Source organism: Python bivittatus, unplaced genomic scaffold (genome assembly GCF_059951505.1).
Source record: "Python bivittatus isolate LINGU-HERP-01145 unplaced genomic scaffold, Pbiv_v1 ctg000610_np1212, whole genome shotgun sequence".
Taxonomy (NCBI): domain Eukaryota; kingdom Metazoa; phylum Chordata; class Lepidosauria; order Squamata; family Pythonidae; genus Python; species Python bivittatus.
Window position 1 is genome coordinate 53,227,273 of NW_028277088.1, and position 23,819 is coordinate 53,251,091.

The 23,819-nt window shown below is 37.7% G+C and overlaps 1 protein-coding gene across 2 annotated transcripts in view; it reads right to left on the reverse strand.

Annotated features, from left to right (window-relative positions):
* EGFR (epidermal growth factor receptor) overlaps positions 1–19,873 on the reverse strand; it is a 145,900-nt gene extending 126,027 nt beyond the window's left edge. For both annotated transcript variants that reach the window (XM_025163547.2, XM_025163546.2), the window contains exon 1: positions 19,078–19,873. In XM_025163547.2, coding sequence (XP_025019315.1) covers positions 19,078–19,216 — 139 coding nt within the window. In that variant the 5' untranslated portion in view covers positions 19,217–19,873. The remainder of the gene's footprint in view (positions 1–19,077) is intronic.
* Between the last annotated feature and the right edge of the window lie 3,946 nt (positions 19,874–23,819).

Consider the following 23,819-nt stretch of genomic DNA (forward strand, 5'->3'; position numbering starts at 1 on the left):
TCTCACAGATTTTTAGGGAGTGTTACATTTAAAAAAGCTTTCCAAGTTTACTACAACTGTTATTGCAAAGTTAAAAAAGATTTGCCTTTTGCTGATGTAGAGGAGCCAACTTTTAAGGAAAGAGAGAGAAAAATACAGAACACACACACACACACAGGGGTTTTATGGGAGGGTCTAACTTAGAAATTGCACATTCTTTATCTTGGACAGTTTCTAGATAATATTTGCTACTGCCTGAAGAAATGTGAGGATGGGCAAAGTAACAGACAAAACAGACAAAAAATCATCTGCTCACTCTTCCATAAGCATGCTAATCAGCTCCGAAAGGCTGCAATACTGCATGTCATTTGCCATAAAATGCTGCAATTGTAAATTCACACACACACAAACCAAATACAAAAAGCCACATATGAGTCTAATTATGACTGATGTGAAGTTCCAAGTTTTTTTTTTAAAAGCATCTACATATTTTTTTCCTCCTGAATATAAAATAATTCTGCTCCTAACCACAGCCCAGCAGAAATTCTTTATATAGGTATAATTCCATAGTGTATGCTGATGTAAGAAATGGCAAGCTAAAGAGAGTATACAATTCTAAAAGCAGTATTCTTCTAGATATTCTGATTTCTAATTTCAGTTATTATACTACGAAAGAAATAGCAGACAAATAATTCTAAGCACACATTTAAGTTATCCAGCTCATTCTGTAAGGCAGAGACAAATGAATTCCGACTATTTGTTGTTTTAATATTTTTCAGAAATATTAACTGAAAAAAACCAACAATATTGTATACATAATTATACTATGCCTATATGTATGTAGAATATATAAAACCTAAAGTTGTCAACTGTTCATAAATGGCTTTGTAAACTTAAAAATGTTTATGTTTCCTAATTATACGTCAATCATTTATTTATTTATTTCACCAATTTTTGAGGCTGCCCAATTCCTGAACAACGCTGGGCAGTTTACAATAATAATAATAAAAAACTTATAAAAAGAACACAACTGACTGGAAGAATACAACCTTGACCATATACAAACCAGAACAACCCCCCTCCAAAAAAAATGGGGCTCCATAATCATGCTATCCCAAAGCCTGGGAGAACAACCAGGCCTTTAAAAGCTTCCTAAATGACATGAAGTGGAAGCCACATGAATCTCTGGGTAGAGATGATTCCAGAGTAAAGGACCTGCAACAGAATAAGGGCAATCCCTGGGTCCCGTAAGACGACATTGTTGACAGGACCTGAAGTGCACCCACCCTGCTGGATCATTCTGAAAAAGCAGAGATAAATGGAGATAATCGGTCCCTCAGATAGCTAGTTCCTATGCCATGAGTAGCCTTAAAAGTGATAACCAGCACCTTGAACTGCACCAAGATGCTGACTGGTATCCACTGTAGTTTGCAAAGAAGCAGAGTCATGCACACACAACATTGTGCTCCCATCACTACCCGTGAAGCTTCCAGATGGTCTTCATGGGCAGCTCCATGGACAGTGCATTACAGTAATCCAATCATGAGATGACTAGAGCATGAGTGACTATCTGAAGCTTACTAAGCATGTCAATCTATGCACTTTTCATAACACTATTTTTAAGCATGAGACTTCATGATGTGGTTTCTAGAAAAAAATTACATTCTACTTTTCTATGCTTCCTGTGACTAAAATTCCCTCAAAAGCAAGTCACATCGGCAGGATATAGATATTATATTAAGCCAACTGGGAGGGGGTGAACCGCCCATTGTAGTTTGTCAATGAAGTTTTATTGCTTAATATGGACTTTCTGGCAAGAAAATATGCAAAGGACTGCAGCCTAAATGTGAGGTGTAGCATAATACATTTTGTACCTGCTTCCAGTTATGAATGAAAGAATGAATGAATGAAAATTATATTGCTAAAGTAGAACAGCCACAAATCCATGAAAAAGTAAATCAAGTTCTATTTAAAAAACATCTTTTTGGTTTACTGTGCACTGAAAGACTGGCCTTTAAAAAAAACCTCATCCACGAATCATACTGGAGCTCTGTTTCTGTTCTCATGGCAGCCAAGGACATAGCTTTTTTGTTGTATATATTGTACAGTCTGTGAAAAGATTACATAACCTTGACTTTAGACCAGAGGAATAAATTACTGATCTTCCTGAGATGTTTTAACTGTGATAACAGATCAGACCTGTAAACTCTCTGGAAAACTAAAGAATATAAGGCACCATTCAGGTGCTTCTGGTACTAAATAGTACTAAATATTAGTTTGTTTTGTAGGCATTTTGTCAATTTTATAATTATTAGATGATGATGGTAAAGGGCAAAAGAAGTGGAACACAACTATCATCAACAACTTATAACTTCCCTAGTTATAGTTTATCTATCTCTTTCACTCAACACTTGAATATTTCTCAGTTCAAAACAAAGCATTCTGCTAGTGATGGTGTCACAATTTAAAACTAATGTTAGTTATTAGATCCCTAAGACACCTTTTGAAATCAGTGTTTTTGCCGTTTGAATCATTAGGCCTCTCAATATTTAAAGGCACATTCACAACATCATATAATTTGAAGAATTATTTAGAGTTAAAGCAAAGCAGATTCCTCAGTACTGTCTAATGCAGAGAAAGAGAAATGAATCTAATTACTCTCGTGACTATGTACCTAATATGCAAAATGTACAGTATCTTTACAAATACTGTAAAGAAAATAATCTGGATATTTCCTTGCAGATATTCTGTCATTATTCACCTCCATTTTATCTTCACAATCTTAGGATCATAGTCTAGCAATATGCTATGAACATTTACAGAGGCAATTAACATAAAAGAATATCCTCCCCAATCTGATGGGCTGAATCTGAACTCACATAATCCCTTGCTCCTTTCCCAAAACTGACATTCATTTTTTTTCCAGATTTTTTTATCCTGCCCTTATTATTTTTATAAATAGCTCAAGGTGTCAAAGATACCTAATACTCCTTCCTCCTCCTATTTCCTATAACAACAATCCTGTGAGGTGGGTTGGGCTGAGAGAGTGACTGGCCCAAAGTCACCCAGCTGGCTTTCATGCCTAAGGGAGAACTAGAACTCACAGTCTCCTGGTGCCTTATCCAACTAGACCAAACTGGCTCTAATTTTTATTTTTATTTTTATTTTTTAAATTTAATTTTTTACAGCAATTAGATAGATAAAATGTGCTAGAATAATTTGTAAGATTACAGCAAAGTCAAAGATCTTCTAAAATATGTGCATCTTTATCAAATTCACAATGGAAAATCAGAATGCTTGAAAGTATACATAAATTCAGCCTTTTCAATAATTTGGCTACAATAGTTTTAGATTGAAGGAAAACTAGCTAACTAACTAACTAACTAACTAACTAACTAACTAACATGTTCATATTTACCAAGCTGGCAACTCTGTAGCTCTTCAGCATTTCTACATGCCAAATGTTCACATTACTAATAGAAGTTCAAGTTGCTCAGTACCTTCCAGAGAAATTTGCCATCAAATTCTCAGATTATTTTGCCAGTGCATCAGGCAAAACGTCTAGTTTATTTATGACAGGGTCAGCATAATAATGCAGAACTGCATGTTCATTCCCAATGTAAACATGACTCATATAAATCAAAAATATGGGAGTTACTACTAATACATACTTCTTTGTTGGTAATCTGGCACTGAGAAACCCAAGCAAGTCTTTGACCTAGAGTCAACATTATTTACTGTTTATAAGTGCCACTGATATGCCTGACACCATATAAAGAAATAAAAGCGCTCCCTGTCTCAAATTGGCTTTTATTCTGCAGAGTACAAAGGAGAACATAAGCCAAGAGGTCAGGAAAGCAAACACAGTTATGATGGATTTTTATAACTACTGAACAGGCTGGAACTAGGACAATGCTCCTTCTGCTCCATCTCAGTGTCTGGAGCAGTTGTTACTAGATACCAGAAATAAATCTACCATGTCACTGACATTGGTTGCTTTTGGGTGGCATGGTATCCCCAATGTCATTTGAAATATTTAATATGCTACTATGTCCAGCTTTTTTCTGAACTATCTCTGAAGTCCTAATGAATGGCTCATCTAAGGCAGCTAAGCTGGTTTAAATTGGAAAATCTACAGACACTCTAAGAATGCAAGAAGGAATATCAGTAGGACGTAATACAAAGATTATTCACCGAATAAGAATCTCTGGGGCCATGAATTAACTGAAGGTTTGGAAACAGACACGTATTTCTTATGTGCGTTCTTTAGTGGGTGAATTGAAAAAAAATGTTTTTTCAGCATAAATGAAAAAGTTTTTACTTTTATAGAAATTTGTTTTCCTTTATAAAATTATGTCTGCAAGAGGTATAATGCTTTAGAGTATACTATTCTTTTGCTATTCAGTCCTAAAAAGAAAGGCACTGCTAGATTTGGACCACAAGGAAGGCCCCAAGACAAGCAGACAACGAATTGCCCTACAGCACTAGGAATGTGGTTGACCAGCCAGGCAACTGAAATTGCATTTAAAAGCACAGCACAGTATTTTTTTAAACCATAAGCAATGAGCTAATAACTACCTCAAGGGTGCCTTTCACCACCTTAATATCCTCAGTGACTCTGCACTTCAAAAACAATACACGACTGACTCAGCTCACTGTTAAGATTAAAGTTAGTTTAAACGGAGTGTGGCTACAGTTTCAACAGATTAGTCAGCCAGCCAGCCTCTTCCTTGTGATGCAGGAGGGGAATGACAGGCTGGCAACTTCTAGCCAGCAAGTCAACTAGAAAAATATCAGTAACAGTAAGTTTGATAAGTGATGTCTGGAAAAAGAAGAGATAGTGGATGGTAGAGGTGGTGGCAGGGAAGAAGAAGAGCAGACAGTGAAGAAGAGGAAGAAGAAGAGGCCAGGAGCGACGGAGAAGGGGGAAGCTGGAAAAGAGAAAAGTTGTGAAAGAAAGAAGAAGATGGAGGTTAGGAGAGTTGGGCAAGGAAGTAGGGAGGGAGGCAGCAAGAGATGGTGGTGATGGGTAGGGAAGAGGAACAGGTATGGCTGTAAAGGAGAGACGTCTGACGGGTATGGCGAAAGCAAAAGCAAGCTGAGGAGGAGGGGCAGGGACAGACAGGAAAATTCTCCTGCCACTGATTTGAATAAATTATTAAAAGTGATGAAGCTGCTAAAATTGGGATTGTGTTACCCTTTTAATCAAACGATCTTATATAATTTGAGAGTGAAATATGTTCAATAGCTAAAAATTACATCTGATCTGAAAATGCGCACACAACTACAGTATGTATGTGTATGTACTCAGCAAATAGAATTATTTTAGAATGAAATTTCACCTAGCTCACTGGTCCTCCATCAATTATTTATATATATATATATATATATATATATATATATATATATATAATTTTTATATATAAGTCTATATTGTTACATATATATAAAAAATAAATAAAAATATCCTGAGAGGGGATCTAGTATAAGTTACAACCCCCACCCTGGGTTGTAGTTGGATGTCTTGGTTCTTGTTGGCCTTAGTTTCTTTCTTCATAGCTTCTATTATTGTTTTTCACTGTACATTTTATTGTAATATTTTTGTATTTTCACCCTTGTACTGTAATGGAATACAAATTCCTCAGGGTCCTGGTGGATTGGAGTGGCCATTTATATATGCCAGTAAATAAACCCTAAAAGAAGACTAAAAATATACTTACATTTTGACTCGAATAGACAATTAGGCAATTGTATGCAACAAGTTCCCTACATCTGGCATTTGCCAGGTAAATGTTTGCTAATACTTTCCATAAAACAACCCTCCCTTTATCAAACCAAAACATTGTTTCTTTTTATATGGTTTAAATCACCCTTGAAAAACATATTAATGTACCATAGTCAAGGAATGTACATACATTATTTTTTTTTCTGACATGTTAATCCTAAAGCTATTACTGAAGTGATTTTAATCAAAGTACTCCTTGATGAAATTATGGAGATTTTGAGGGAAAAAAGTTACAAGTTCAACGTATGATTATATTATAATAAATCTCTCTCTCTCTTTTCTAAATGGGACAGTTGAAGAAGCAAAGTGAAGTCACTTAAAATTTGAATTCCTGATCTCAAATCACAGAGAGGTTCTCCTCCCAATCCCTTAGATTAGAAACTGTTAACTATTCCTGAAAACTGCTAGAACTGTATTGGCTCCCTATGTAATTGAATTCATTGAGCTACAGTACCTAACCTCTTAATTAATTATTCTAGTTAGTCCAAATATTTTTTCTCTTTATAACCTCTCATTATAAGAATTAAAATGGATAAACAGGATTGTTTTTAAAACTTCTTTCAAGTATTAGAAATATTACTGAAAATCATTATTTTACTATCCCAATGCAAGAACAGAATTCCTGGATACCAAGGCAGATACCAGAGGTAGAATTTGGTACTATGCTGTTACACACAAGCAGCGAGGAACTGGTATTTTCAGAATTCCCAATCAATTTATGTAGAAAAAATAAATAAAATATGTTATTAGCTTGATTTATATACAGCATAACATTGGTCTTTTTTTCTTTGGAAGTCAAGTTATCAAGTTATCAATTTAATCCCGAATGACTGTTTTATTGCTTAAGTGGAATTGTAAATTATGATTAATTCCATACAAATGTGCCCTCTTAGCTCTTCTACTTAAAGGACACTTACATAGGAGTGATTGAACAGGAGTACCTTTGGGAGAAAATTAGGCTGAGAAGATGTACAAAACTGTAGCAGATGTAGCTAAAGCAAAACTCCATGAGTTCCCAAGCAGAACTAATAAAGGTCACAGGGAATGTTAATGATCAAATAACTGGATTAACAGAGTATAAGAACTCAATCCATAGCATTTTTTTCAATAGGTATCAAAAACAAGCTAGAATATTATGTGCATCATGTCATTGTGCAAATAACACACATTTATGGTAACTGCACAATGATGTCATCATGCATTTGATGGCACTTGCCCCCCTTGGTGGATGTCCATGTTACTTTCAACCATGTCAGCAACCTCCCTCTCCATAAAGACAACACATTTCCTCCAGTTTTAAATAACCTTTTAGAACAGACCAATTTTGTAGGACAACCATGTTAGTTTATGTTGCCAATAAATAAGAAGGACTGCATCTGATGAAATGAGCTTCAGCTCATGAAAGTTTAATAAGATTTGTTAGAAAACAAATTCTAAATTCCTTCTGTTAAGAATAGAGGTATGTTCCTTAGGTGAATGTCCATGTAATATACATAAATTTTCAGATCTGGTTTTCAAAAAGCCTTTTTTAAACAAAGAAATTACTAGAATCATAAGGAGAAGCCAAGTGGTTGACAAGAACAACACTCTGCACTATAATGTTATCTATAAATAAAGGTTTCAAATAGATAAGGAAGTAATTGCAGACCACAATGTATAATCATCTGGAGCTTAGTGTGCCACACAGATGTTCACCTTGTTCCAGAAGTGCTGGAAGAACAGTATTTTCAGATTAACAATCAACAATAAGATCAAAATTCTTCACTGTAAGAACCCTGTTCAAGCATATATTACAGTAAATAGCTCTTCCTATACAAGTCACGCAGGAGCCATTTTTATGCATGCTGTGCAACTGACTGCAATGTGGAAACTTCATGTTCTGCTATCAGAATTCAGGTTCATGTGGACAAAAGCTCCTCACTACAGACAATCACACTGTATGTATGGATACTAGCTTTTCATTTATATTATCAGTACAATTTATAGAAGGAGAGTACATGAATAGGACTAAGTGCAGAACAAATAATAAATGCTGTCTAGCTTAACTCTGGCAATCACAGGTTTACTGTCCACAAGCCAGGAACAACTGGAAATCTGTTTTTATTCTCACTCACTCACATTACGAATCAAGTTGAAATTCATGTTTGGGGTAGGTTCATTGGCACCCAATAATTCTCATATCTGAGCTTCTTTTCAAAACTTTCTGTACTGCTCTTGTCTTATAACTGTTAAAAAGATTGCAATCTTAATATTCTAGGCAACATAAATCCTAAAAGCATAATACAGAAAGGTTCTGGAACACCAGACTGTCTGCAACTTGTTAGCCTGTCTAGATGCAATGTTTTTTATTACCAGCTGTAGTCCTATTTAATGGGGTTAGAATTTGTCTCAGCCCAATCCCATGAAACCAGTTACTAATTTAAGCAATCTCTTATTTCTTTGCTCAAGGCAATGTCGAAATATCTGACCAAACCACTAAAACAAGTTATTTATCATAAGTCTTCCTCCACCTTTTTGTTTCCATGTTTACATTTACACACAGAGAGAGAAGACGACGAATGTACATTTGATAGTTACAGTTGCACTGGAGAATGCTACAGTATATGAAAGGCAAAATTTAGCACAATTTTGTAGAAGAGGTTAAGCATGCCAAAATCCCTTATGGGTTGACTGAATGATCCTGAATTAAAAAGTGAAATAATTATGGCAGCAGTTATTTCTTTAGACAAAATTCACTGGCAGATTTATATTCTGGATTATTATAACTTCTCTACTACAGAAACATATATGTTACTCTTTAAACCATGAGCAGTGGAATTATAGCCTTTCAGTTACAAGGAAGAAAAGGAAATTCCTCCCATTTTTTATTTAGATTATGTTTGAAACCCTTCAGTCCTTACTAAAGAAAACCTCACTAATAACTCAAATTCATTGTGCTCCTATATGGGAAGGGTTTTCATGGTATTAGTGGTATTGGACTTTTCTTGCATTTTATCCTCTTGGACTGGGTTTTTGTCTATCTTAAGTTTCATGCTAAAACCAGTTTAGAATTATGCATGTTTGTCACATCCCTTGTTTGTTATATCTCTAGACTTTGGAGTTTAGCACATGGCTATGAGAAGCACCATATATACTTGTGTATAAACTCATCCATGGATAAGCCGACCCTCAAAATCTTTGTATGTTTTAATTTTCACAATTGGCTTATCCGTGGGCGGCACACTTTTCGTGGTATTTTGGTTAAAAAGGGTCTCCTTATCCACAGATGGGCTTATCCACGAGTATATATGGGATATACGGGTATTTTCAAAAAGCTGAGGGAAAAACCTACTGTATATACTCGCAGATAAGCCCATCTGTGGATAAGCTGAATCCAATTTTGGGGGTTTATTTTGGCACCTAAAATTCTTGGCTTATCTATGAGTACATGCAGTATCTCATCTAGACACCCTTAACAGCTCACATCTGTATTGAAAGATTTATATCCATCCTCTACAAATGGGTGAAAGACCCAGTGGAATTGTTAGTGCTTAAACATGTAACCTTAAGATGGCCTTAGTGTATGAGCCATCTCATCTTCTATAGATAAGGAAAGGATTTTTTTCCTCCTGAAACTTGCATTGTGGGGCCTGACAAATACTAGTAATGAACTTATATTCTGTGGTAACTCATTTGATAGAATGTACCCTATTGTTATTTGCTTGTTGGAATCTTTATATCATTGAATAATGTGGAATGTGCCATAAAAGCATTAAGCATATTTAATGAAAAGCATAGGCTTTAGCAAGTATTTAAATATGAAAATTCTTGTTTCAAAGAGTATTGATAGAAACTTAGGGGAGTAATCCAACCTCTCCACTTAGATGTACAGGATACAGAGCTGCTGCATACTGAACCAACCTGATCAGTTCCACACCCCAGCAATTGCTGTGCCTTGCAAAGGATGACCCAGTAACCCTCTTTTCTTCAGATGCTGAATATACAGGATATGCATAGCAGATTACATATGAGATCCAAAATGAATGTGAGGCTCGGTGGCTCATCCTGTGCAAAGTATGGAAGAGACACATACCTACAATAGATCACATAAACATCACTTTACCTCACCCAGTGCAGCTATATTAGTGAGAAAGTGGCTCCTATGGGGCCATTCTGCAATTTGCATTCTGACTGTACATATCACAGAGCAGGATTGGACCGTTATGCTTTTCTGAAACATGTCCCATAAACAATAGTCTTTGGAGGCTATAACAGTTCGTGTGCAAATTTTCATGCTGCATGTAGCAAACCAGTTCTGCTTTTTTCCATGCAGTCATATTATCATCATCATCATCATCGGTATGCTGCCCAACTCTCAACGACTCTATGCAGGCATTAAAAAATATTTAGACACTGAAATGGATATATCACAAGAAAAGATGAATTCTACAATTAAATTATATTGGATATTTCTGTATCCAAATGAAAGATACCTGTGCACAGATTGACTGCATGCAATTATAGCAACTGTGTTGAAACTAATCAGTTCTGTGTCTAATCAATAAATCCCTGATACAATGCTTTTTATAACATAATTGAAAAAAATATAAAAGGCAGATCAAATAAATACAGAGGTCACTGGCCTGAATTATTATGGCTTGCCATTTTCAAAGGACTTGGCAAAAAAGAAACTGCTCATGTCTGTTCCCTCAAATGCAAGATATACTGTAGGAGGAGGAAGTGAACCAGCTCAAGGCTTGCTGTTACTCTGATGCATAATTATAACTTCTACTCTGTTTATACGTCTGAACTGAACCATTACGGTGTCATGGATTCCAGTGATGGGAAGAAATCCTTGCTGAAGATGCTTTGAATGTCAATGATTTATTAACACAGTATCAGCCATCAACATAACTGATCCATTTTTTATAATTTGTAATATAATATTGGATGTGTGAAATTAGAAAGGGGAAAAGTTTTAAAAGGAGTCTGTTCTTAGCATCAGATAAGGAGCTGAACTACAAGAATTGTGGTTTACTGAGTAAAGAGATATTTATTTTGGTTCCTGACTTTGCCCAAGACTTTAAATTGCCTATCACTGTTTTAATTACTACTTACATTCACAATTACAGTCTTACCAGTTTGCTAAAACAGTTCAAGAAACATTTAAGCAATTGAATATTGAAAGCCCTACAAACCTTAAAGTCAGGTATAAAGCCATGTTTCCAGGAATTTAAATGAGCAGTGAAGGTGCCTCAAGGGAATATGCAATGCAACATTTCCCAGTGGACAACAAAAAAATTGAAAAAGAGTATTCTTGTATCACAGAGACTCTAAGAGAGAGATATTTTGTTTTGTTTCTCTTTAAAGTTCTAAACATCCTAACACACTGGTAAACATTAGAATTATTCTTTATCATATGCTGACTCTTATAAAGAAGATACCTGATATAAGACTCAAACGTGCAGACAAATAATTGACATTCTAAGTTCTGGAGATAGGAATTATGACAACAAAGAAAAGCTATGTCAATATAGTTTATTTTTCAGATGCTAAGTAGAACAAAACCTGTTGATCATGGAGTATATTGCCATGCTGTAATTCCAGATTGAATGAACATTTTATTATCAAATATAAGAAATATAATACAACACAATTGAACTGAATAAGCTACTAGCTCTGATTATTTTGCCATACAATCAAATGATTTTATATTTTCCAGAAAAACGGTGTTTACATTTGCCTACTACAGGTTTCTGCAGAAATGTCACTACAGGCAGTTAGCTCATCCTGAAAAAGGTAAGCAGGATTGGACCTTTTTAATACATGGATAGGAGACCATCAGCAAATCACATAGCTATTGTTTAGACTGGGAAGTAGGAAAAATATCCTGGAAAAAGGCAATGATCAAACACTCCTTAACCTAGAAACATCCAAGTAGTTACCAGGTGAGCTTGTTTTGAGACAAAGTATCTCTGCAGAAATGACAAGATGTGGCAGAAAGTTTCAAGTCTACAAACATGGACCTACTATGAAGAAGTATGTACTGTATTCACCTAAAACATGGGATGAGTTTCTCAGATAATGAGAGCAACATTCAAGAGGGCCAACAGAAAAACCGTCCTTTTGTAATGCTTCCAGATGTTCACAGGCATTCTGGTATTCACAAATAAGAGATGATTACCCCTAACTCTTAGATTTATAAACCACTTTGGGTTTTTGTACAGCAAAGGCTCAAAATAGTACATAAAACAACAAGAAGGATAAGCAATTTATAAGAGAAGTAACAGGAGCTACACAAGGCAATTAATCTTAAAATGTGATTGCATGCAAATCTGTAGTCAAAACTTGTCCTTGATTAATGCGTAGAGCTCCCAGGAACATGGTAAATTTATTGCTAGATAGAAACTCTATCACGTGTAAAAAACTATTTTAAATTGTTTTTGTGTTATAAACTTGCTAAGAGCAAAAAGGTGCAGTGTGATGACCGAAGTTATATCCATTTCATAAGCATCTGAAACACTGTACACAATAGTGCAAATTGGCCACTAGACTGATAAAAATAAGAATATACGCTTATTTTGAGAACATGATTTTTCCTTTTGTTTTCTTTTCTTGCAAAGAAAATCAAAAGATATACAACATCAGATTTGAATAGACTTCTTGTATGCTTCAATTTGCACAGCAATTCCTTGTATATACTAATACTAATTTTCATGTATGATCTGATATCATAATATATTATATGTATGACATAATTACATGAACTATACAGAAGTTGTGACGATTAGATTTACTTGGAAAGTTAGCAGCAGTATTGAGCTAAAAGTTAGAGATGTACAGAGACCACCAGATCCACTGAAAGCATAAACCAGAGATCCAGAAAAATCCTGATCCTCTCCAACCTGATATACAATCAATTAAAGTGTTCCACTGCCATGGGAAATCTGTTTAAACAGGACTTGCTTGACTTTAATTGGGAAACATGGTTGTCACTTTTTTGTTTTTCAGTTACTGAATTTGCACACAAAATATCACATTATGAAGGAAGAAAGCCTGTGAAATTTAATGCAATTGATGAAGTGATTTTTAAGTTATATATGTTACACATTTTGAAAAACTGTTTTTCAATCAGAGAAGAGTTAAACCTTCTAAGGATGGGTTAGAATTTTAAACAACACTTAATAAAAAAATCAGCAAGGCTGCAGAATTAGTTAATTATAGTGCTGGAGTATTTGTTAATTGAAAAAAAGTCTTGTAAGAGAAAAGATTGGTGATATCCATAAAAGAATGCTATGGGACTATGTATGAGAAAAGAATATCAAAGAACTCACCACCACAAACATGGATAGGAAATAGAAGAAAGTTAAGGATCCCATCAGATTTCTTTAACCTTCTAACAAACTTGATTAAACAAGTTATATTACTGAGAGTTCTGTTCATCAACCAAAGGCAATCTGAGAGTGCTGCCAAGGAAAGGCCATCTGATGTCAACTAGGATCAGAGCTTTCTCTGTAGCAGGTCCAGTGCTCCCCATTGATGTATGGTCTTTACTGTTTGATTACTTTTAAACATAACAGAGGACCTATTTTTAGAAGCTGGTGTTCACTTCCTGAACCTTATTAATTTGTATACTGATGCCTGATTTTAACTTTGATATTATCCTCTTTATTGTTATTGATAGGTTTATCGGTTTAAATTAAGCTTTCAGTTTAATGTTGTAAATTTAACTGAGCAAATAAATAAACTTTACACAGCTGTGGGTTTCTTGGGGGAAGGGGCTTGCAAATATCCTATCAGATAATTTTTAAAAATCCAATAAAGCATAGATTCTTCACTGCATCTTTTTGTTTTTCAGATGGTGTTGGCTAGATAACCTAAAATAAGGGGGGAAAAAAAACTTGAGTCGAACACAGAAGGGTAGGTTCCGGTAAAAGGGATCACTTTTTGACATAAAGTTTATGCACAAATGCTGTAAGAAGGCTTTTCACTGTGAAACAGTTGTTCGTGAGAACAAAAACTAGATTGATAAATCTGATTGATGCCTTCCCTATTTTTGTTGAGTTCATTAAAATTAAGATTCAGCAAAATTTCTTTGCACATTTATGGCAAAAGGCAATCCTTAAAAACATGCAATAGTTCATTCAGATTATGGTTTTAAAGTCCTGCTAGTCATGTTTTCTTTATGGACCATCAGATTTGGGGTTGGGGCTTGTTTTCTTGTACAACACTGATATACAAATCAGTATGTATGGTCAACTCATGAAATTTGGTTACTCAGATTGAAGGAAAAAGAGCTCCGTGCTTCACAAACCTCCTAATTGATCAGTGAAATCCTTGGGTCCAGCCCCTAGGGACTTCAAAAGTGTTAACATTTGTAAAAAAATTTAATATGACAAAAGGGAAAAAATTATTTAACATGACTGAAAATAAATCATATTAACTATATTTAATTTTAATTAAATTTAAATGGAAATAAAATCAACTTCACATTACTTTTGTGGAGTGGGTCCTGAATTGCCAGTCAAAAGATAAATTCAGCTCTCGCTGCACCCATTGTATATATTATGCAGTCGCAAAGTGCAACAATTGGATTAAACATGAATTTCTTCTAATTCTACAGAAAAGTAACACCTAAGAAGATCCCAGGGTATAATTTTAAAAAGGGCAGAACAAAATGTGTGTTTGTGTATGCACATTAGAAATATGATCAATATTGAATTGCAAGAAAAAACCACAGGAAACCCTTGTCTTCCTTCTTTAAGTTATTCTCCTAAATGTCTCTTAACTGGATGATAATGGAAAATCCAAGATTGCTACATTTATTGGATTAATCTCCTTCTGTACTTACATATCTGTCTGTGATCATAATCTGATTATATTAGTGAGTCTCCTTGTAATTAATTTCTCTAGCAGAGCAAAAACTCTGTCTTGAATTCTAGGCTTGACACAATACACAGAATTACAGACTTAAAGAATTATAACACTCTGCCTATTTGTACTTTTCTGAGAAGTATTATATGGTTTTAAAATTTACTTTGAAATAGCAGCACTGGTAAGAATACCCTAGCTCAAATGATATATTTATGAAAAGGAGATGCATAAGCATTTTTAACCTGTAATTTTGCTTTTCTCTCCACTTCCCCCAGGGATTCCAGCTAAGGTGGCTTTGAAAGAATACATAGTCCTGCCATCGTATTACCTGCTGCTTGTAGGCACATGTGTAGAAATATTCTCCCACAGTAACATGATAACTCAAATTTTTCACCTACAGAATATTTTGCTGGAGAAGTAGGAGTTGTGGTATATATGCATCTCTTGTTGAACTGAGAAAGGTAGTACATTCAGTTTTGATTTTTACTGGAGTTTTAACTATTGTACTTTAAAATATTTCTACCGAGATCAGTGTCTTTGAAAGGGCAACCCTCTTGATGAATAATTGGAAAATGATCAAAATCCAATACAGCTGGCATTTATGATACACAGTTAATTTGTACTTAATGTGCATTTTACCCAGAATATACTCCCTTTGTAGAACAGTCCAACATTTTGCATGCTACAACATTCTGAGTTAAATCCAACATTCTACAACTGGACTTACATTCATCCAATAACACATTTTCCTTCCTCTCTAGAGAACCTCCTAGTATGTTCCAGCAAGTCCCCTCTGTAGACTAGATTTGAATGGTCCATGGGAGTTGCTGAGGGAAGGTGGAATTCAACAGCACATTAGTGTCCACTTCATCTCCAGGCATTGGATTCAGTGATTCCAGTATCAATCAACCAAGACTTAAGAATAATATGAACCCCTCAAAAATGTCAAAATTGGAAATACGATACTTAAGAACATGATTATCATATTAATCTAAACTCCTTTAATAGCCTCTAAACCAGGGTTCTCCAAAGTGGTCATTATTGACCCCCAAGGGTCAATGGGACTATCCATTATTGTTTTATTATTATTATTTGTAGTACAATTAGTTAAGATAGTATTTATTAAATTATTTTCATATAATAAACGTTTGGCGATTGATGAACAATCTGAAACTTCATGAAGGGGTTGATGAGCTGCTCTAAACTAATGGGTATTGCATCATCATACATTTTGTGGTACTACAGTCTTCCCTTCAAGTCCCAATATATCTAGAGGGTGTTAAGTCAGGGAAGTAATGCACCCCTGAAGTATTTCTTTTCATTTGTCCTGATACTAGCTATCGATCTCCCTGGGCAGCTCAAAGTTCTACTATTCTGAGAAAAAGAAAACAGTATATATTTCTTCTGCACTGAATATATTTTCTCCACACTGTTGATAGCCTTATTAAACATTCTATTAATTGTTCAATCATTTTATCAAAATTAAACATTCCAAGTACTTTCCCTCATAGACCAAATACTTCAAAATCCTTTATCATTTTAGCAGCAGAAGAAACAAACATAACTGTAATCTGTGGCAAGACTATCAGTTTTTGTCCCTTAACAGTAGGTGTTGACAGCAAGCAGGCACAGAATTCAGGAGACCACTCCATAATGTGTTTGATAGGATGGCAGTTACCTAATTATCTTTAATTAGCTTTTCCATGAAGTTCATTGTTTAACTGTTCTTATTCACTTTCATTCTCTACTGTTGTCCTTCCTTTGTGCTTACCCAAAGTGGTAAAGTTTTGATTAAAAGCTCCTTGGGGCAAGGACCTCCCTGTTATTTTTAATGTTACTTATAAAATATGTGCCGGTCTCAGTCTTCAGAAGTATTATGCCATGTATAATGTTTACACAAAACCAAAACTAAGTAAAAGCAAATATTTATTTATTTAGCAGCCTCAATAGGCACAGCAACTCTAGGTGACATACAACAATAAACAAATACAACTTAAAACCATACCAGAAGGGTAAAAATAATAACAGTACTGGTGTTAAGGACCCATGTCAGGAAAACAACACAATATTTACCCAACCAGCAAATATAAGTCAGTTAAAATCAAGTCAGGATGACAAGTGAGGATACAAATCACCCTGACACAAGCCCTATGGAAAGAGCCAAGACTTCAGGGCTTTCCTAAAAGTCAACAGGGTGGAGCCATGCAGACTTTGGAAAGAATGCTCCTCCTCCAAAATGTTAAATTGTCTTTTACAGTACAAGGTTGCCACACTGATGGCCAATCCACATTCCCATAACTCCATGAATAATGCCAATTCTTTTAAAATATTCATCATTACTGAGGCCAAGCAGCTATTTGTAACAGAGAAGACAATGTGATTATCTCTTCACAATATTGGACAACATATTTATTATTCTAAATGTTTCTCTTTCAAATTCTCCTTTCACTTTTACCTCCCAAGTTCTCAGCTCAACTCCATACCTATGTGTACTACATAAAGGAAGATGGAAACTGATTCAAAAGAAAAAAAAAATCAACCCAACCCTGTCCTAATTACATCATTGGCAGGTATGAACTTGCTCTTTAGAGCTGATCAGAATCAAGCTTCTTGATTTTAAGATTGTGCAATTAGCTACTCAGAGAGGCGTTTCTCTTTTTCAAGATTGTTTTATTGGCCAGAGTCATGAAATACTTAAATCACTTTTACTTAGTTCATGTAGTATATTTTCTAAGTTACAAGGGTTTTTTTTCCTCCCTCAGGAAAGAGGCAATGAAAGGGGAAAGAGGAAAAACTCCATTTTTCTCCATTTGGAAGATTTCCAAAATAAAGATGATTTGCCTGGAACCAAAGCTGGCTGCCTGTTCTCAAAACTTCACAAAAGTGAAAGAAATAAAATGGCAGACAATAAACCATCAACTGGCCAAAATACAAATTATCTGACTCCTTTCCACCACCACACTGAAACTTTCAAACACCTTTTTCAACCAGAAAAGAAGAAAACTTTCTTCATGGACTTAACTTTAGACCAGGTAAAGGGAGAGGGAAGTATTGCATGAAAGCATCAACCCAAGTCCAGCAGATGATAACATGGCTCTCAACCAGGTTATTAGGCTGGGAACAGCACATACTTCTTTTCTTTATCAGTTAGTGATATCACAATTCATTTCACTGTTTAACTACATTATGGTGGAAAAATATAAATAGCACCTAATAGTGAAGAGGCCTTTTTTAAAAATCAAGCAAAACCACATATTTTGCACTTGTAATTTCAAGTCTGTACAGAATTCTGATTCTTAGGCTCAGACATTCCTATGAATCACTGGTGGTTTTCCCCACGTTACAGGAAGAGCATAATAATTTTTCAGCAGTACTTCTATGCAGAGTATTTGCGCTCTTGTGAAACTCACACATCAGCCTTTTACAGGGGTCATATAAACAAGAGGCCAATCTCCTTTGCCAAGTTCTTATCCCTGTTGAATTTTCAAGGACTTGAGATTTACTCTTTAAAAAAGAGTAAAACAACCAAGAGAGTGAATTCTCAAAAGAAAAACTAATCTCTTGGAGCAAATGCACCAGATGATCTTGTATTTAAACTTTAGTAGATAAGCTACAGTAATATAACTATAGAAATATACTTCATCCAGTGAAGTACAAAAGATGTCTATGAACAAGTCTAGAACAAATTTTGAGTTTAGGACCCATGACACATATATAGCTCAACATTCTATTAAAGTATGATCCCATTTTTTTACAAATGCTGTTCTTGTTTCCAGATGATCTTCTGAGATTATACTAGCCAAAAACTAAGAACAGTGGGAGGGGTGACTTTACAGCTTCCGGCTTCTTCTGTTGGCCTGTCACCTTTATTAGAGGAATCAAGCTCACATTCAAAAGCCTGAAGTCACCAAAATCGGGGGGGGGGGGGGAGTAATTTGTTCTGCCTTCTCCTCTTCCATCACTCATCACTTAACCATTACAATTTGGTTCTGCAATCAAGAATTACTTTAACAAGTTATTTCTGATACCCACTTTTTGATAACCAGGACCAGATAGAGCCACTAAGCACTAAACCTTAACAAGACAAAAGAAAATCTCAAAAGAAGCATCTGCAGAAAAGATAATGTTGTACCTAATTTCATCAGAGGTAAAAACAGTGGTAAAGTTAATGAGTCCCTTTCATCGCATGTAAAAATACACCCCAAAGATGGTAAAAAGTGTACTGGTCTGGCTCAATAGTGAGGGAATGCAAATGCTCGCTGGATGCCCTTGGCCAAAGTGATTATACAGAGGCCAGGACAGGAATATCACCAAGCATGTGCAAAGTGTGCTCCTGGATAAACAGCCCTCTCGCCATACATCCAGGCGACAGATTCCAGGCTACAGCCCAGCCCCTTTCTTAGCGAAACTCACATACACCAAGTAAGTGGGTGACCTATTCCCCCTCGTCTCCAACTTACCTTTCTTTTCGTCTACGGCGGAGCTAAGGGTGCTCAACAGCAAAGCGAGGAGGACAGCGGTGACAGGGCCACGTCTCGCCTCTAAATGTCCCGCGCCAGCTGCCGAAACTCCCGGAGATCGGCGATTCCCGTGCCCCATCCTGGGTTTGTGTAGCAGTAATCCGGAGCGCGCGCGCTCGGCGAAGCGAGGCTGTGGTCCGAGAGCTTCAATCTGCTGGCTGCGCTTTCCCTCGCTAGTTCTTCTCAGCAACACCTTTCTCGTTTAGCTCTCAGTCTCTCAACCACTGACCATGCCGAAAGATTGAGCCAATTCCGAGATGATGGCGGGGGGGGGGGGGCAGAGAGAGGAGGAGAAGGAGGAGGAGGTGGAGCGAAAAGAGGCTCTTTTTACGGTGGTTGCTGGCCGCGGCTGCCGCGCGCTCACCCGCCGACTGGGCAAGGAGCGAACGATCCTCGGGAAGCTGGCCCCGCTCCGCGTTCGCTCGGGGGGCGAAGAAGCTCGCGCCTTTCTGCAGGAGGGGCCGGCATAAAGAGCGTGCGAGGAGCTCCCAGCCGAGCCGCACGCACGGCACGGAGGACAGAAAGTCGACTAAGAAGACGTCCGCGTTCCTTCAATCCTCCTCCTCTTCCTTGCAAAACTTACAAACAAAACTTTTTCCTCCCTAGCGCACATCTCACACACTTCCTCTGAGCAGCTGGGCAAACCAATGAAAAATAAGAGGCGGGAACCAAAAGAAAGAAAGGAAAAAGAACTGGGTGTGGGGGGAGCGGCTCTGTCTGCGTTGCCTTCAGGTGGTGTTTTGTACCTGTCCGGTGCCGGTGATGGGAAGGGCCAGAAATTCCTGTCCAGCTGGCTGAGCTGAGTAATGCGCATGTGCGCCTTCCCATGCACTCTTAGGGGGCCGCCGCCTGCGGTTTGGTTTATCTGCTGCTGCTGCTGCTGCTGCCACAGCGACGGCCCTACTGATTTACCTGCGGCTGCAGCTTTCCCGCTGTTCCAAGAAATGAGATTAAATCTGTGCTAGCAAGAAAAAAGCCAGCGTGTGATTATGCAATCAGTACCTTGCAGGGAACTGAAATGGAGACGGGAAATAAATCTAGTATTCAGAGCAGCTGTGGAAAACCTTGGCCAGTCAGTGGATTCCAGTGACCCTTTGGAGCCCTTCCTTAGTGTCACAATAAAGTCTCATGACACCTTGAAGTGGCTTTGTCCTTGAACTGGCAGAAAATTATACTGGTATAAAATTTGCTTGGCAATCCCCATTTTGCCACAGGCAGAATTCCTACAAATAGTGGTAGAGTTATTAATGCGTACAAGCGATGTAAAGGAGTGAGGCTGGTGGATTCCCACACCCCCACCCCGGATTTGTTTTTCCCCAGTCTGCAAGTACAGTCAAAGAGAGCCTAAATATCAGTTGATATTCCAGCTATTCCGGGACAGCATAACATCTACGTTCAAAAGTAGCCCAAACAACAGCTGACAGATGTGACAGAGCTGTGTCATGAAGGGACAGAGAGAAAGCACTCTCATGCTTCACCAGGAAGCCCCACCATCACTTCCATTGGTCAGGTGCTCTGGACATCAGCTGAGAGAACCAGCATGTTCAGGGAAGGGGCTGTTTTCAAGATAGAAGAGGTATGGAAGATAACCAAAGGGGAAGAATGTGCCTGCGCTCACCTGAAGTGGCTCAATAGGTGCTGGGGCAATCAACAGGAGGCTGATGAAGTGGATCAGATTATATCCATGTGATAAGGAAAAAAACGCTAGTGCTGATAGACCTAAGGACAACTTAATGGTCCCTCAGGTATGGGGTAGGAATCAGATGAAGACGAGGACATAGGAAAAAGAGGTTGCCAGGGCATGGTTCTGCCATGGTTAACTGTTGTTAGCCTATCTGAAGGTGTACCCACGTTTCTTCTTTCCTTTGGTTTTAAAACATGACAGAAAATCATGCTGAGGGAGCTGACAGTTCTGAAATTTCCATGGGATGTAAGGAAGAGTTTGGGGACTGGTTATAGGTTGTCCCCCCCTTCATGGATCATTGCCTTGTTGTGGCGAAGGGGCTTGCGTAACTCAGTGAAGCCATGAGCTATACCGTGCAGGGCCACCCAAGACGGACAGGTCATGACAGAGAGTTCTGACAAAATGTGGTCCACTGGAGAAGGAAATGGCAACCCACTCCAGTATCCTTGCCAAGAAAACCCCATGGACAATGTTAAAAGGCTAAAAGATATGACGCCGGAAGATGAGCCCCTCAGGTCGGAAGGTGTCCAATATGCTACTGGGGAAGAGCGGAGGGCAATTCCAAGTAGCTCCAGAAAGAGTGAAGCGGCTGGGCCAAAGCCGAAAGGACGTTCAGCTGTGGATGTATCTGGAAGCGAAAAGAAGGTCCGATGTTGTAAAGAACAATATTGTATAGGTACCTGGAATGTAAGATCTATGAACCAAGGCAAGCTGGATGTGGTCAAACATGAGATGACAAGATTGAACGTCAACATCTTGGGAATCAGCGAACTGAAATGGACGGGAATGGGTGAATTTAATTCAGGTGACCATTATATCTACTACTGTGGGCAAGAAACCCTTAGAAGAAGTGGAGTTGCACTCATAGTGAATAAGAGAGTGGGAAAGGCAGTAATGGGGTACAACCTCAAAAACGACAGAATGATCTCAGTGCGTATCCAAGGCAAACCATTCAATATCACAGTCATCCAAGTCTATGTCCCAACCACTGATGCTGAAGAAGCTGAAGTTGACCGGTTCTATGAAGACCTACAACACCTCCTAGAACTAGCACCAAAAAAAGATGTCCTTTTCATCATAGGGGATTGGAATGCTAAAGTAGGAAGTCAAGGAGTAATCGGAATAACAAGCAAGTTTGGCCTTGGAGCACAAAATGAAGCAGGGCAAAGTCTAATAGAGTTCTGTCAAGAGAACAAGCTAGTCATAGCAAACACTCTTTTCCAACAACACAAGAGACGACTCTACACATGGACATCACCAGATGGTCAATACCGAAACCAGATTGATTATATACTTTGCAGCCAAAGATGGAGAAGCTCTATACAGACAGCAAAAACAAGACCAGGAGCTGACTGTGGCTCAGATCATGAGCTTCTTACTGCAAAATTTAGGCTTAAATTGAAGAACGTAGGGAAAACCACTAGACCACTCAGATATGACTTAGATCATATTCCTTGTGAGTACACAGTGAAGGTGATGAATAGATTTAGAGGATTAGATTTGGTAGACAGAGTGCCTGAAGAACTATGGACGGAGGTCCGTAACATTGTACAGGAAGCAGCAACTAAAACCATCCCAAAGAAAAAGAAATGCAAGAAAGCAAAATGGCTGTCTGATGAGGCTTTACAAATAGCTGTGGAAAGAAGGAATGTGAAAAGCAAGGGTGAAAGGGAAAGATAGAAGCAACTGAATGCAGATTTCCAGAGAATAGCAAGGAGAGATAAGAAGGCCTTCTTAAATGAACAATGCAAAGAAATCGAGGAAAACAATAGAATGGGAAGACTAGAGATCTCTACAAGAAAATTGGAGATATGAAAGGAACGTTTAGGGCAAAGATGGGCATGATAAAGGATAAAAAAGGCAGGGACCTAACCGAAGCAGAAGAGATTAAGAAGAGGTGGCAAGAATACACAGAAGAACTATACAAGAAAGATCTTAATGTCCCTGATGTCCACGCTGGTGTGATCACTGACCTTGAGCCAGACATCCTAGAGAGTGAAGTCAAGTGGGCCTTAGGAAGCATTGCTAACAACAAAGCTAGTGGAGATTACAGTATTCCAGCTGAGTTATTTAAAATACTAAAAGACGATGGTGTTAAAGTGCTGCACTCAATATGCCAGCAAGTTTGGAAAACGCAACAGTGGCCACGGGATTGGAAAAGGTCAGTTTATGTTCCAATTCCAAAGAAGGGCAATGCCAAAGAATGCTCAAACTATCGCACAATTGCACTCATTTCACATGCTAGCAAGGTTATGCTCAAAATCCTACAAGCTAGGCTTCAGCAATACATGAACCGAGAACTACTGGATGTACAAGCTGGGTTTCGAAGAGGCAGAGGAACTAGAGATCAAATCGCCAACATTCGCTGGATCATGGAGAAAGCACGAGAGTTCCAGAAAAACATCTACTTCTGCTTCATTGACTATGCAAAAGCCTTTGATTGTGTGGATCACAACAAACTGTGGCAAATTCTTAAAGAGATGGGAGTACCAGACCACCTTACCTGTCTCCTGAGAAATCTGTATGCGGGCCAAGAAGCAACAGTCAGAACCGGTCATGGAACAACCGATTGGTTCAAAATAGGGAAAGGTGTACGACAAGGCTGTATACTGTCACCCTGCTTATTTAGCCTATATGCAGAGTACATCATGAGAAATGCCAGGCTGGAAGAATCAGAAGCCGGAATTAAGATTGCAGGGAGAATCATCAACAACCTCAGATATGCAGACGATACCACTCTAATGGCAGAAAGTGAAGAAGAACTAAAGAGCCTCTTGATGAGGGTGAAAGAAGAGAGTGCAAAAGCTGGATTGAAACTCAACATTAAAAAAACTAAGATCATGGCATCTGGACCCATCAATTCCTGGCAAATAGAAGGGGTAGAAATGGAAGCAGTAACAGACTTCATTTATTTGGGCTCCAAGATCACCGCAGATGGAGAGTGCAGCCATGAAATTAAAAGACGCTTGCTCCTTGGGAGGAAAGCTATGGCAAGCCT